Source organism: Leguminivora glycinivorella, chromosome 2 (assembly GCF_023078275.1).
Source record: "Leguminivora glycinivorella isolate SPB_JAAS2020 chromosome 2, LegGlyc_1.1, whole genome shotgun sequence".
Taxonomy (NCBI): Eukaryota; Metazoa; Arthropoda; class Insecta; order Lepidoptera; family Tortricidae; genus Leguminivora; species Leguminivora glycinivorella.
Genome location: NC_062972.1, coordinates 4,362,461 through 4,374,121, shown reverse-complemented (window position 1 = coordinate 4,374,121; position 11,661 = coordinate 4,362,461). Strand labels below are relative to the sequence as shown.

Genomic DNA, 11,661 nt, shown 5'->3' with positions numbered 1-11,661 from the left:
CGTAGAAAATCAAACCGTTCAGCCCGGTTTGCGATATTTTCGGTTTGGCACATCTCTAGTCTGCGTCCCGCCGGCATCGCGCCCCGCTTCTGCCGCGCCCCGCACGTCCACGCGGCGAGGACGCAGCGCTGCAGGGCGCTCACTCACACAGTCAAGTTATGAGCGACCTTCCGCGGGTGCATGGTGTAGAGGAGCCCGTATTGCGCCGCGCCCGCGCCGAGTTCGCGCACGCGATGAGGGCGTGTTGAGAGCGCGAGGCCGGCGTGATCCGGCATCACGCGGCGACGCTGCGTCGCGCCGTGTCTTTGGCCAAGCCTTTACATTGTTATTTTATTTGTCCAGAATAAAAGGATGGCCAAATTGTGTCCAAAACGATCAGCCAATGTGACAAGTAAAATAAAACAAATGATATACCGTAACATATATTTCACATAATCTAAAAATAATCCCATAAAAAAAACTTGATTGTAAATAGTAAGGAATCTCAATACTTTATGTACTGCCCATCAGCCGTCAACATGTACCTAGGTGGGGGGTGATTATGTTCCTCTCTTAGCGACACGATCAAGCCAGTGACCTTGTCCAGTTTGACGGAGGACTTGCATTTGACGGGTGTCTTGGTGTTGTTGGACTGAGAGCAGTAGTACCGCTTGGAGTGCTCGTTGTACTTGAACGTGTAGTTGTTGAGCATGAGGAGGTGCCCCCCGCGGCGGGAGGGGATCATCGTGTAGGGGTAGTTAATGATATCTAGAAATAAAGTTATTTAATCAGAAAGAGGACCTATACAAAAGTTATTAGTTGAGCCGTGGCGACTGCCGGGATAACACAAGGAAGATGGATGAGTAATCGAGTACCTATACCAAATGTAAGAATTATGTCGAAATGTGGGAAGTTTTTTGTTATAAATTGAGGAACTTTGAAGAGCGGAGAGTATTGATTATGAAGAATCAGAGTGTTAATGTAGTGTAATGTAAGCTACACAGAAATAATTGATATTTTTAACTGCAAGAAAATGTCCTCTCTGTTTAAAAATCTGTGAAAGCTACTTTTCACCGGTGACCTGTACTGTGCGATTTTTTCAAATTTCAAATATGGCCACTACATTACACAACTAACATCGCGTTAGAAGAAAAAAAAGCGGCCAAGAGCGTGTCGGGCCACGCTCAGTGTAGGGTTCCGTAGTTTTCCGTATTTTCCTCAAAAACTACTGAACCTATCAAGTTCAAAACAATTTTCCTAGAAAGTCTTTATAAAGTTCTACTTTTGTGATTTTTTTCATATTTTTTAAACATATGGTTCAAAAGTTAGAGGCGGACGCACTTTTTTTTCCTTTAGGAGCGATTATTTCCGAAAATATTAATATTATCAAAAAACGATCTTTGTAACCTTATTCATTTTTAAATACCTATCCAACAGTATATCACACGTTGGGGTTGGAATGAAAAAAAAATCAGCCCCCACTTTACATGTAGGGGGAGTACCCTAATAAAACATTTTTTTCCATTTTTTATTTCTGCACTTTGTTGGCGTGATTGATATACATATTAGTACCAAATTTCAGCTTTAACGGTTACTGAGATTATCCGCGGACGGACGGACGGACGGACAGACAGACATGGCGAAACTATTAGGTTTCCTAATTGACTACGGAACCCTAAAAGGGCATTTAAAAATTTATATTACTTCTTTTATAAATTACAGTAAACTCAAGAGTGTGGCATATATCCATTGGTAAAAGCAAAAAACTCCATACTTTTATAACATGTACTCATGACTAGATCAGAAGTCACAAAAACACAGATTATATTTTCAGATACATCCCCGAAGGCAAGACCGTGTACTTGGGAGGCGGGTGGTTATGCTCCTCCTTGAGCGACACAATATATCCATTCTCGTCTAACTTCACGCTGGACTTGCACTTCAGGGAGATGGAGCGGGAACAGTAGTACTTCCTCGCCCGGAGATTGTACGAGTATGTGTGCTCGTTCAACATTAGGAGGGTGCCGCGTTGGGTGGTTATCATTTGGTAGGAGAAACCTGCAAAAATGTATGTATTACGTAGTGTCGGATGTTTTATTTACATATAATATAGTAGTAGTAGTAACTCTTTATTGTACAAAAACACATAAAAAAAAAAAGCATACATTGAGATGTGAAGTACAAAGGCGAACTTATCCCTTTGAGGGATCTCTTCCAGTTAACCTTTGAGTAAATGAGAGAGAAAACTTGAAGAGGGTAACAAATTCCGCAATTTGTACAACATGGTACCATAAAGGCAATGGGCAAATAATATATAAATAATAAATAAATAAATAAATACACATACAGTAATAGGATAAACCTAACTATATCACACAAAAAGGAATGTGAAAGATACACTAAAGAGTTGACAAGGAACACAAAATATATACAAAGCAACAAGGCAAATTAGTCAGATAACCATAGCTTCTTTAACCTCTCCTTGAGCGACGCGACCGATTGTGCCTGCCTAAACGAGACGGGCAGTTCATTCCATAGTTTCACTGCACGGACAGCAAAAGACTTGTGGTATCCACGAGATTTGTGAGGGGGAATGGCAAGAGATAAATTCGCGCTAGAACGCAGACGGTGGCCACTGCCATCAGCCATAATATTTCATTCGACCTTAAGGTTAAATTACAGAAAGTATCATAAAAGAAAAGTACCTATAAAATAAAACCCTATAAATCAAAAATTGGTTCTAAATCTGAGCCGACCGGTAGGGTGCCCAGAAGGCTGGCAGCATTGCCGCAATGGATGCGCTGGGCAAGGTATGCCCCAGCCTCCCGGTCACCCGACGCGTCTAACTGTAAGACGTTTAGCCAGCTCCTTAAAAATGCCGTTTGCGCCGTGCAAAATGTAATGATCCATGTAACAGGAAACGGTAACATTACCTTTATACCTACGATATAGACAATATGGTCATTTTGTTTAATTTTTACACTTTTTCATATAAGGCTTATTTATGTTGTATTGTAGTGTAAGCCGTGATCCACACACAGGCGACGCACGTCGTAAGACGCGGAACGAAAAACGTCTCCTCAGTACATTTTGTATAGGTCCTTCCTATACAAAATGTACGTTTTTTAAATTACAGTAGGGCGCGGGGCGGCGCGGTGCTGGCGTCCGTTCCGCGTCTTAGGACATGCGTCGCCTGTGTATGGATAGTCTCTAACACATTAGATAGATATTACATAGTCGTAAATAAATAAATAAATGAAAGACGAGTACACAGCACAACGAACATTTATTTAGTTTTTGACTAGAAACAGTAAACGTATAGAATTAACATTTAACTTCTCACGAACCACCTGCCCTTTTAAGGCTGCTTTCAAAAAAAACGTCAAAAGAATGTAAAATTGATAGATTTAGTCGGTGAAATACTACACTTTCCGTTATCCAATAGATTTATTTAATTCAAGTTCGAGTTAGAGCATCTTATTATCTTGATTTTTATAAGACTGGATTTTTGAAAACTAACTCACTAAATTAATTATGAATTTTTCTCTAATGCACGTTTAGAAAAACGCACGTATAGAGCTGAATCAGTCGGTCTTATTTGTAAAATTTGGACAATTTTGAATATTAAAACGGGTAAATTTATAATTCGTATATCCTGTACCACAATCATTTCAGACTAGATTTTTATTTTAAGTTTTTGAAAAAGAGTAAACTAGCCTAAGGCGAATTCAATTTTTTTCAGAAATTACCTAAAATTAAGTGACAATTTCTTTGAAAATCTACAACACATCGAAGTAAGTTTTGTACTAAATTAATCTGCAACGTTTACTTAAATTGCTGTTATGCCTTAGTGATTATAAATTGCTATTATTGATTTTTGCCAATTTTTTGAAAACGAGCCTTCACCGGTACAATTATTACCACTTTTGGACATTTACTCATATTTTGTTAGACCAAGTAGAAAAAGTCCTATAATGTGATATATATTTATAAACTACTCGCAAAGCCCTTTAAGCCCTCTTAAACATTTAGCACATGTAAATATGAATACATAACACATGATTACTAACATGCATAGAAGTAGTAACTTACAACATTAAGACAATAACATCGATCCATATGCCAGAAAATTGTATAATTGTATACTACGTTGTATCACGACATCTATAGATTTATTGGCGATAAAAAGTGTCCGAACTTTAAAAATTTGCTTACATTACGTAACCTACTTTCATGACAGTAATGGAATTGATGAGACAAAAATGTACTGTTTTTTCACTAGGATTGATAAAGCTCGTAGTTCTGAATAGAAGTAACTTACAAATTCCTTAATCACATGTTCACATTAAAACAAAACAAAGTTATAAATGTCTATTTTGGCCTATTAAGTAACTGTACTTAAAATTTTAAATCGTCAACTAGCATTAAAGTCACATACAGTCTCATTAAGATTAAAATTCGTCCCAACAGTTACAACGTCGACGTGAACATCAATAACATTTATTAGATAATTATCACAATAATAACTATAACATGTAGATATAGGTAGGCAACGATAAAAGTTTTTTTGTGAAACATACACATATCTGTACTTCTCTCTCTACTTACGGTAAAGGCTATTTACAGCAAAATAAGACAAGTCATTGAGCAAGTTTTAATAAGTAGGTAAATAATTATTATTATTATCTAAGACAACCATTATTTTTATTTAGCATTCACCTCTAGCTAAAGAACATACTACAAATATACCTCCATCTGCTTAGAGTACATATATTAAACATAAATATGTACAAACGTACAACTCATTTCTTTTAAAATAATGCGAGAGGGTTAATTCCACGACAATCGTAAAAAATAACCTTTCCAATTCCAACAGACTTTTCGTTCCGATTCTGCACCCATGCCTTTTTGAGACATTTTATACTTATCAAGTACCTTAATTATTTTATCACTTGCCCCTTTTCATATCATTTCTACTCGATTATCCTATAAAATTGCAGACTTTTTCTGTTCCGTTATGCCAATAATTGTTGCGAGATTTTCTCATTCCGTTACTATTTCCCATCTCCTTTTAGCATGGAAACGTTGCCCTATGAACGGGTATATACAAATATTTTTTAATACATATGGTCTAATTAATTTAAATACCATCACACGATTAAACATAAATTCTAATCTCACTTTTAATTTCAGTTTGACTAGGATAAATAAAGGATCCATCTCAAGCTCATCTCATCACATTTTTTAACCTATTATTTATATTTAAATTGTACACATCGATTATTCGTAAAAATCATACATTTAATGATACATTACTGATAATGATAACCCTAAAGATGTATCATAAGTACATTTCATGACACATGTACACATATCCACAGATTTTCCCTGACTGAACATAACTAGGCATAATTTTATTGTTTAAAAAAACCGTATAGTCATACTGATAACATTATTTAAAGCAAGTCTGATAAAAGCAATAAATCACAAATCAAATAGATTATGTACGTTTTGTAATTACGTACAAAAAGAGGTCATACAATTAGCTTAAAATAGTGGACGTAAATAGTTACTCTTAAAATAAATTACAACGAACAAGATATTTTCGTAAAAAAACATATCACAGAAAATAATGCAGGTATACTAAAATATTTTTCTTAGACCTTAATATAAAAAAGATTTAAATACATTTTAATGACAATAGTTCCTCTTTTTTTTTGTTCCAGTTTTATAATAGTTGATAACGATATTTTTGTAGCTTTGTATATTTGTCATATGAGTACTGAAAACATTTCATTTATTTAGGTATTCAACTTCTAAATTTAACCTAAGAATGAAACTTTTATGTGATAATTTGGCATGGTTGGCATATATAGAGGGTAAAATTATATCCATCAGAAGTCTCACTCGTTATTTGAAAAGTATTCGAACTCATCTTCTTCTACGCTTTCCCTTTTAAATCTACACAAAAGTGTTGTTTTAGGCTTCATGGAATCAACAATGGGTAATGGCATGACTGCAGGGATAATTGGCGGTGAGTACTTTGGCAACGGTGGCGTTGCTGGCATAGGTATCGATGGCGATGGAAATAGCGACAATGGTGGTGTTGGTGGTTCCAAATAAGGGTACAATAATGGTGGAGCATATGACGGTAGAGGTGGGGGAGGCGGCGGTGCAAGTAATAATGATGATGAAGGAGGAGGTTGTGGATACGGTAGAGGCGGCGGAGGCGGTGGAGGAAGAAGCAGCGAAGAAAACGGTATGGAGGTTGTTGCACGTCTAATTGTTGATTCGGGTACAATATTAAACCTGCACCCAAACCATACGGCAGTCGGCTGGTCTCGATACAGCTGCGGTATCAGCACGTGATATTGGTTTCTCGTAGCGTCAATAACAGGATTTATCAGGTCACGCCTAAGTACGTTAAATCTAAACATGCATCCTTGCTCGCCAACGACAACGTTAGTTGTTAACAAAACTGGAGAATATGCAGCTTGCTTGTCAGTGATCATCATCCTGCGAATAGAGTGCCGTAATCGAATATTAAATATGCATCTTACCCACATCGCTGACGGCTGGTCGTTGTACAATTTTGGAATCCGCATTACATGTGGGGATTTGGTCACAAGTTCGGGGTCGTGAGGAGTGTGATGAAATAGATCGCGTCTGGAGACGTGGGCTCTGAATGTGCATTCGTGCTCTCCAACTGTAACATCCACTGGAAGTGAAATAGGAGTAAATATAGTTTGCATTGGTCTATCGTTGGCGATGGTGGCGCACACTTAGGGTTGTAAAAAAACGGTTTTTTTTCTGGCTTGAAAAAAAACATGAAAAAAAACCGTGAAAAAAAACAGTTTTTTTTCAAGAGTATGTTTTTTTTCTAAAGTACGAAATCTCAAAATTTGCAAAGTAGTTAATACTTTTATACGGTTTTTTAGACTTAATGTTAACTATTAAACGAATTTAATCAAATAACTTTAATTTCTGGTCTTATAAAAGTAACATTTACGAAATCTGTAGTTTGTAGTTATCACTATTTACTGTTGGCAACACCACCGCCTCTCCACGCTACACGCCGCATCGGGGATTCCCCAATAAACGTTTGTATACTGAATTAAAATGTACGTTATTGTTATTGAAACACGTTACCACTCACGAAAAACCGTTATTGTCGTATTATTTGTTCATCTGAAAAAAAACCATATTTAGAAAAAAAACCAAGGTGCTCGGTTTTTTTTCATGTTTTTTTTCATAATTCTGAAAAAAAACATTTGGTTTTTTTTCTATTTACAACCCTACGCACACTGAAACAAGAAAAACAATTATAACGATATCAATAACTATACACGTATTACCTAAGACATGCAACATCAATAGTCAATTTCTAAAGGAAACAATACACAAAACAAATACTTCAATGTTAAAAAATTTATTATACACCAGTAAACGTACATTTTTTTTTCTAATAGTAACGAAACACGTTTAGCTTACATATTTTATTTCATAGAACGCAGCATTACATTACAATTTAATATAGTCCCCTTTAGCTGTCTTAATATAACTAGGTGGTGGATGGGTATGGTTCAAGTCACCGTTGACAATTCTTCCATCGCCGTCTAAATTGATTCTAGCTCTGCAGTTCCCAGACTGCTTTTTAGAGCAGTAATAATTATTCGTTAACTTCATCTGGGAATACGTGTATCCGTTCAGCATTAACAAATGCTTGCCACGATGTGTCGGTATAAAAGAATATTCTAGAAAACATTAAACAAACTACATATATTATATTACAGATAACTAAGTCCTGTCGAGATAGATATTTAATATTATTAATAAAACAAATACGAAAGGTCTTGGAAAATCGAGATCGAAAGTATTGTCAATTTACTGAGTGATTTATTTGGGACATCATTCCCTGTCCCTGCCCGTGGGAGTATTCGTCCTTTCTTTGAAGATTTAGATGATTTGTAAGTGTAATAACATTCCGTACATTTACAAATCATCTAAATCTTCAAAGAAAGAACGTACTCCCAACCATAAAGGTCAACAGTGCCAGCACACACCCCAAATAGTTTTTTTAGTTCTACAGGTCCTGGAGAAATAGATCGGGCATACATAGGTATCCCGCAGAAATCTCATCGGATACCTGACATTCAAGGGCCTAGGGGCCCTATCCTGGAAGATGCCCGTCAGAAGGAAACATAAATGGCACAAAAATACTGCTGGTACACATATTAAACACACTTGAATGTTGTTAAAATATTTATAAGAAATAGCTATTGTTACTGAAGCAGTATTACATATATAAATCAAAATAACAATTATATTCCAAGACCCATGATCATTTATCAACATATTATTCCAAACATTACAATTTATTAAGTTTTATTGGATTTCATTCCGAAAATTAAAACTAAGCGTTTTTGATAAATAATTGATCAACCGTTGTTCATATTAATTAAAAAATAATAACTTTCTGAAGTATACTTATGCCATTACAGTTCGAAATGCAATCTAATTTGACATTGGAGGGTATAAAGAAAACTACTAGAGCACGAAAGTTTTCTTTAAGTTTCTAATAGATCTTAAATAAGTTTTATACTTTTCTATAGTTTCATCTCCATGTTTCCTCTTCAGGTGGCTGAGGAAGTTCGAAGTGGTCTGTGCCCCCGAGATTTTGACAACTCGGGGCAGACATTGAACACAAATCCCGACGAACTTCGTCGAAGTAGAATCTTCGGGGCAGAATCTGAAGAACGTTCCGTCTAGGACTGTTGGTCTTTTCACCTTATCCCAACCTGCAAAGAAACATAACTGCTGAGCAAAAGCATTATGGAACGTAAAACTTCTCATGCAAAATAAAAGTTCTTATATTGTAATTCACATTGTGAAAGAAACACACAAAACAGTCTAAGTACTATATATTTGCAAGGACAGACTCCCAAGAAATTGAAATGTAAAATAAAACGCCTGATAATTTGTCTCATGGTCATTTAATTTTAAGATTTGTACTCAATCAATTTTATATCGTTAGGTAAACTAAATAAAAATTTGTCCAATGTTCAATTAATTTGATTTTTATTCGGTTAGTTTATTTTTTGGTACAAAATAAATAGCTTGTGACATAGCCAAAGGAGCAAAGGATCTAAAGATCTTCAATTCACGAAGCCGAAACCATATCTCTAATGTCACAAGTCACAAGACATGTCAAGAAATTTTAATAAAGTTATCACTACACTGTCTTCTAATGGATTTAAATCCATGAATCAAGGCATTTTCGATTAACTACACATACCTATAATACTTTATTAGTCAATTATTGTTGAATCATCCACATACACTATCAGATCATAATTTCGTCAGATGGCAGTCGCTTTCGTAAAAACTACGCCAAATCTTGGAATTAGTTGTCAAAGCAGACCCCAGGCTCCCATAAGCCGTGACAAATGCCGGGATAACGCAAGGAGGATGATGATGATGACTATTGGTTAAAGAGTTAAAAAGAGAAAATTACTAGACAATCACGAAGTTTTTCTTTAAAGTCTTAAGAGGGCTTTCGTGTTAAAAATAGTGAAATCGCAACCGAGCGCTCGATCATACCGTGTGTGGTATCAAATTAAAGGGCTTTGCGAGTAGTTTATAAATATATATCACATTATAGGACTTTTTCTACTTGGTCTAACAAAATATGAGAAAATGTCCAAAAGTGGTAATAATTGTACCGGTGAAGGCTCGTTTTCAAAAAATTGGCAAAAATCAATAATAGCAATGTATAATCACTAAGGCATAACAGCAATTTAAGTAAACGTTGCAGATTAATTTAGTACAAAACTTGCTTCGATGTGATGTAGATTTTCAAAGAAATTGTCACTTAATTTTAGGTAATTTCTGAAAAAAATTGAATTCGCCTTAGGCTAGTTTACTCTTTTTCAAAAACTTAAAAAAAAATCTAGTCTGAAATGATTGTGGTACAGGATATACGAATTATAAATTCACCCGTTTTAATATTCAAAATTGTCCAAATTTTACAAATAAGATCGACTGATTCAGTTCTATACGTGCGTTTTTCTAAACGTGCATTAGAGAAAAATTCATAATTAATTTAGTGAGTTAGTTTTCAAAAATCCAGTCTTATAATAATCAAGATAATAAGATGCTCTAACTGGAACTTGAATTAAATAAATCTATTGGATAACGGAAAGTGTAGTATTTCACCGACTAAAACTATCAATTTTACATTATTTTGACGTTTTTTTTGAAAGCAGCCTTAAGGGACTTCAAATACGTTTTATAGTTTTCTATCGTTTCTTCCCCATGTTTCCTTTTTAGGTGACTAAGGAAGTTCGAAGACTGTGCTCCTGAAATTTTTATGGTATTGGGCAGACAAAGGACACAGATTCCGACGAACCTCGTCGGAGTAGAATCTTCGGCACTAAATATGAAGAACGTCCCGTCTAGGACTGAGGGTCTTTTTACCTTATCCCAATCTGTAAAGAAATATAATAGCGTTCATCAGGTTATTGAAAAAAAAAACTATGACCACGGGCACTTTCTAAAACTCCACCAAGCGCACCATCGGCAGGGTCCATACTCAAGGAGATACTGTAGGGATTATTTAGTTAGAGTAATTTTCTCCCAAGGACGGTCTATTTGTGAATGTCCTATTTTTTTTTACTGCCCAACTTTAAAGGTTATGGTCAATATAAAAAAAACACGATGAAATGTGTCATTTTCATTTATTGTCAGTTTTGCACTGAGATAGCAGTGTATGTCGAATTGTCGATATAAAATAGCTAGTGGTAAATGCATACTTTTAAGAGCGTTATAACATTTCGGCGTCGGGCGAAATTAGGTATTTTACCCACCGCGCGAGCCCAATATGCCGACCCTTTCTAGCACGTCTTATCACTCGCTCGCACTACAATAATGGACAAAACAATCTTGATCCTTCCTATGGAATTTTGATAACAACCACAATCTACTATCTCGATATAAACTTTTGATTTCTAATAAACATTATTTTGTACGAAAAGACTAGAATATAGCGCAAAATAATATTAATTACGTTAAAATTTATTTAAAAATTTAAAGTAATAATTATAAACTGTGATCATATTTAAGTAGATCCCATCCCAAATGTTTGCTTTTGTTATATGATAAGTATTAGAGTAAAGTATATATTAATATGATGATAAAATAAGTCAAATATAATTCTAATTACTTCAAGGTGGTACTCAGGGTCTGATGATGGAGCCAGATGGTGGTCACCTGTACCAATGAACCATGTAACTAAACCACTTCGTGTTTAGGCTCGTTGGGTTCATCTCAACAAGACCTTTGACAAGAGGTGGTACTTAGAGTCTGATGATGGAGCCAGATGGTGGTCACCAGTACCAATCAACCATATATCTAAACCACTTCGTATTTGGGCTCATTGGGTTCGGCTCAACAAGACCTTTGACAAGAGGTGGTACTCAGGGTCTGATGATGGAGCCAGATGGTGATCACCAGTACCAATGAACCATATGACTAAAACACTTAGTGTTTAGGCTCAATGGGATCGTCTCAATAAGACCTTTGACAAGAGCTGGTACTCAGGGTCTGATGATGGAGCCAGATGGTGGTCACCAGTACCGATGAACCATGGAACTAAACCACTTCGTGTGTAGGCTCATTGAAATC

General features: G+C 35.8%; 1 protein-coding gene across 2 annotated transcripts; it reads right to left on the bottom strand.

The window, feature by feature from the left end:
• Positions 1-415: 415 nt before the first annotated feature.
• Positions 416-6,735, bottom strand: LOC125242337. 2 transcript variants are annotated; one of them, XM_048151115.1, is made up of 2 exons: positions 6,540-6,735; positions 416-747 (listed from the first exon to the last, which is right to left on the bottom strand). In XM_048151115.1, exons 1-2 carry the CDS (start codon positions 6,670-6,672, stop codon positions 485-487), a joined length of 396 nt encoding a protein of 131 aa, XP_048007072.1. In that variant the 5' UTR covers positions 6,673-6,735; the 3' UTR covers positions 416-484. The 2 variants fall into 2 exon arrangements, with proteins under 2 accessions (XP_048007072.1, XP_048007073.1); XM_048151116.1 differs by lacking the exon at positions 416-747 and adding an exon at positions 1,718-2,037.
• Between the last annotated feature and the right edge of the window lie 4,926 nt (positions 6,736-11,661).

Coding starts and splice junctions, on each gene's coding strand:
- LOC125242337 (XM_048151115.1), bottom strand. CDS start 6,672: ATGCACATTCAGAGCCCACGTCTCCAGACGCGATCTATTTCATCACAC. Junction 748..6,539: donor ACCAGCCGTCAGCGATGTGG/GTAAGATGCATA, acceptor CTTTATTTCTAG/ATATCATTAACTACCCCTAC.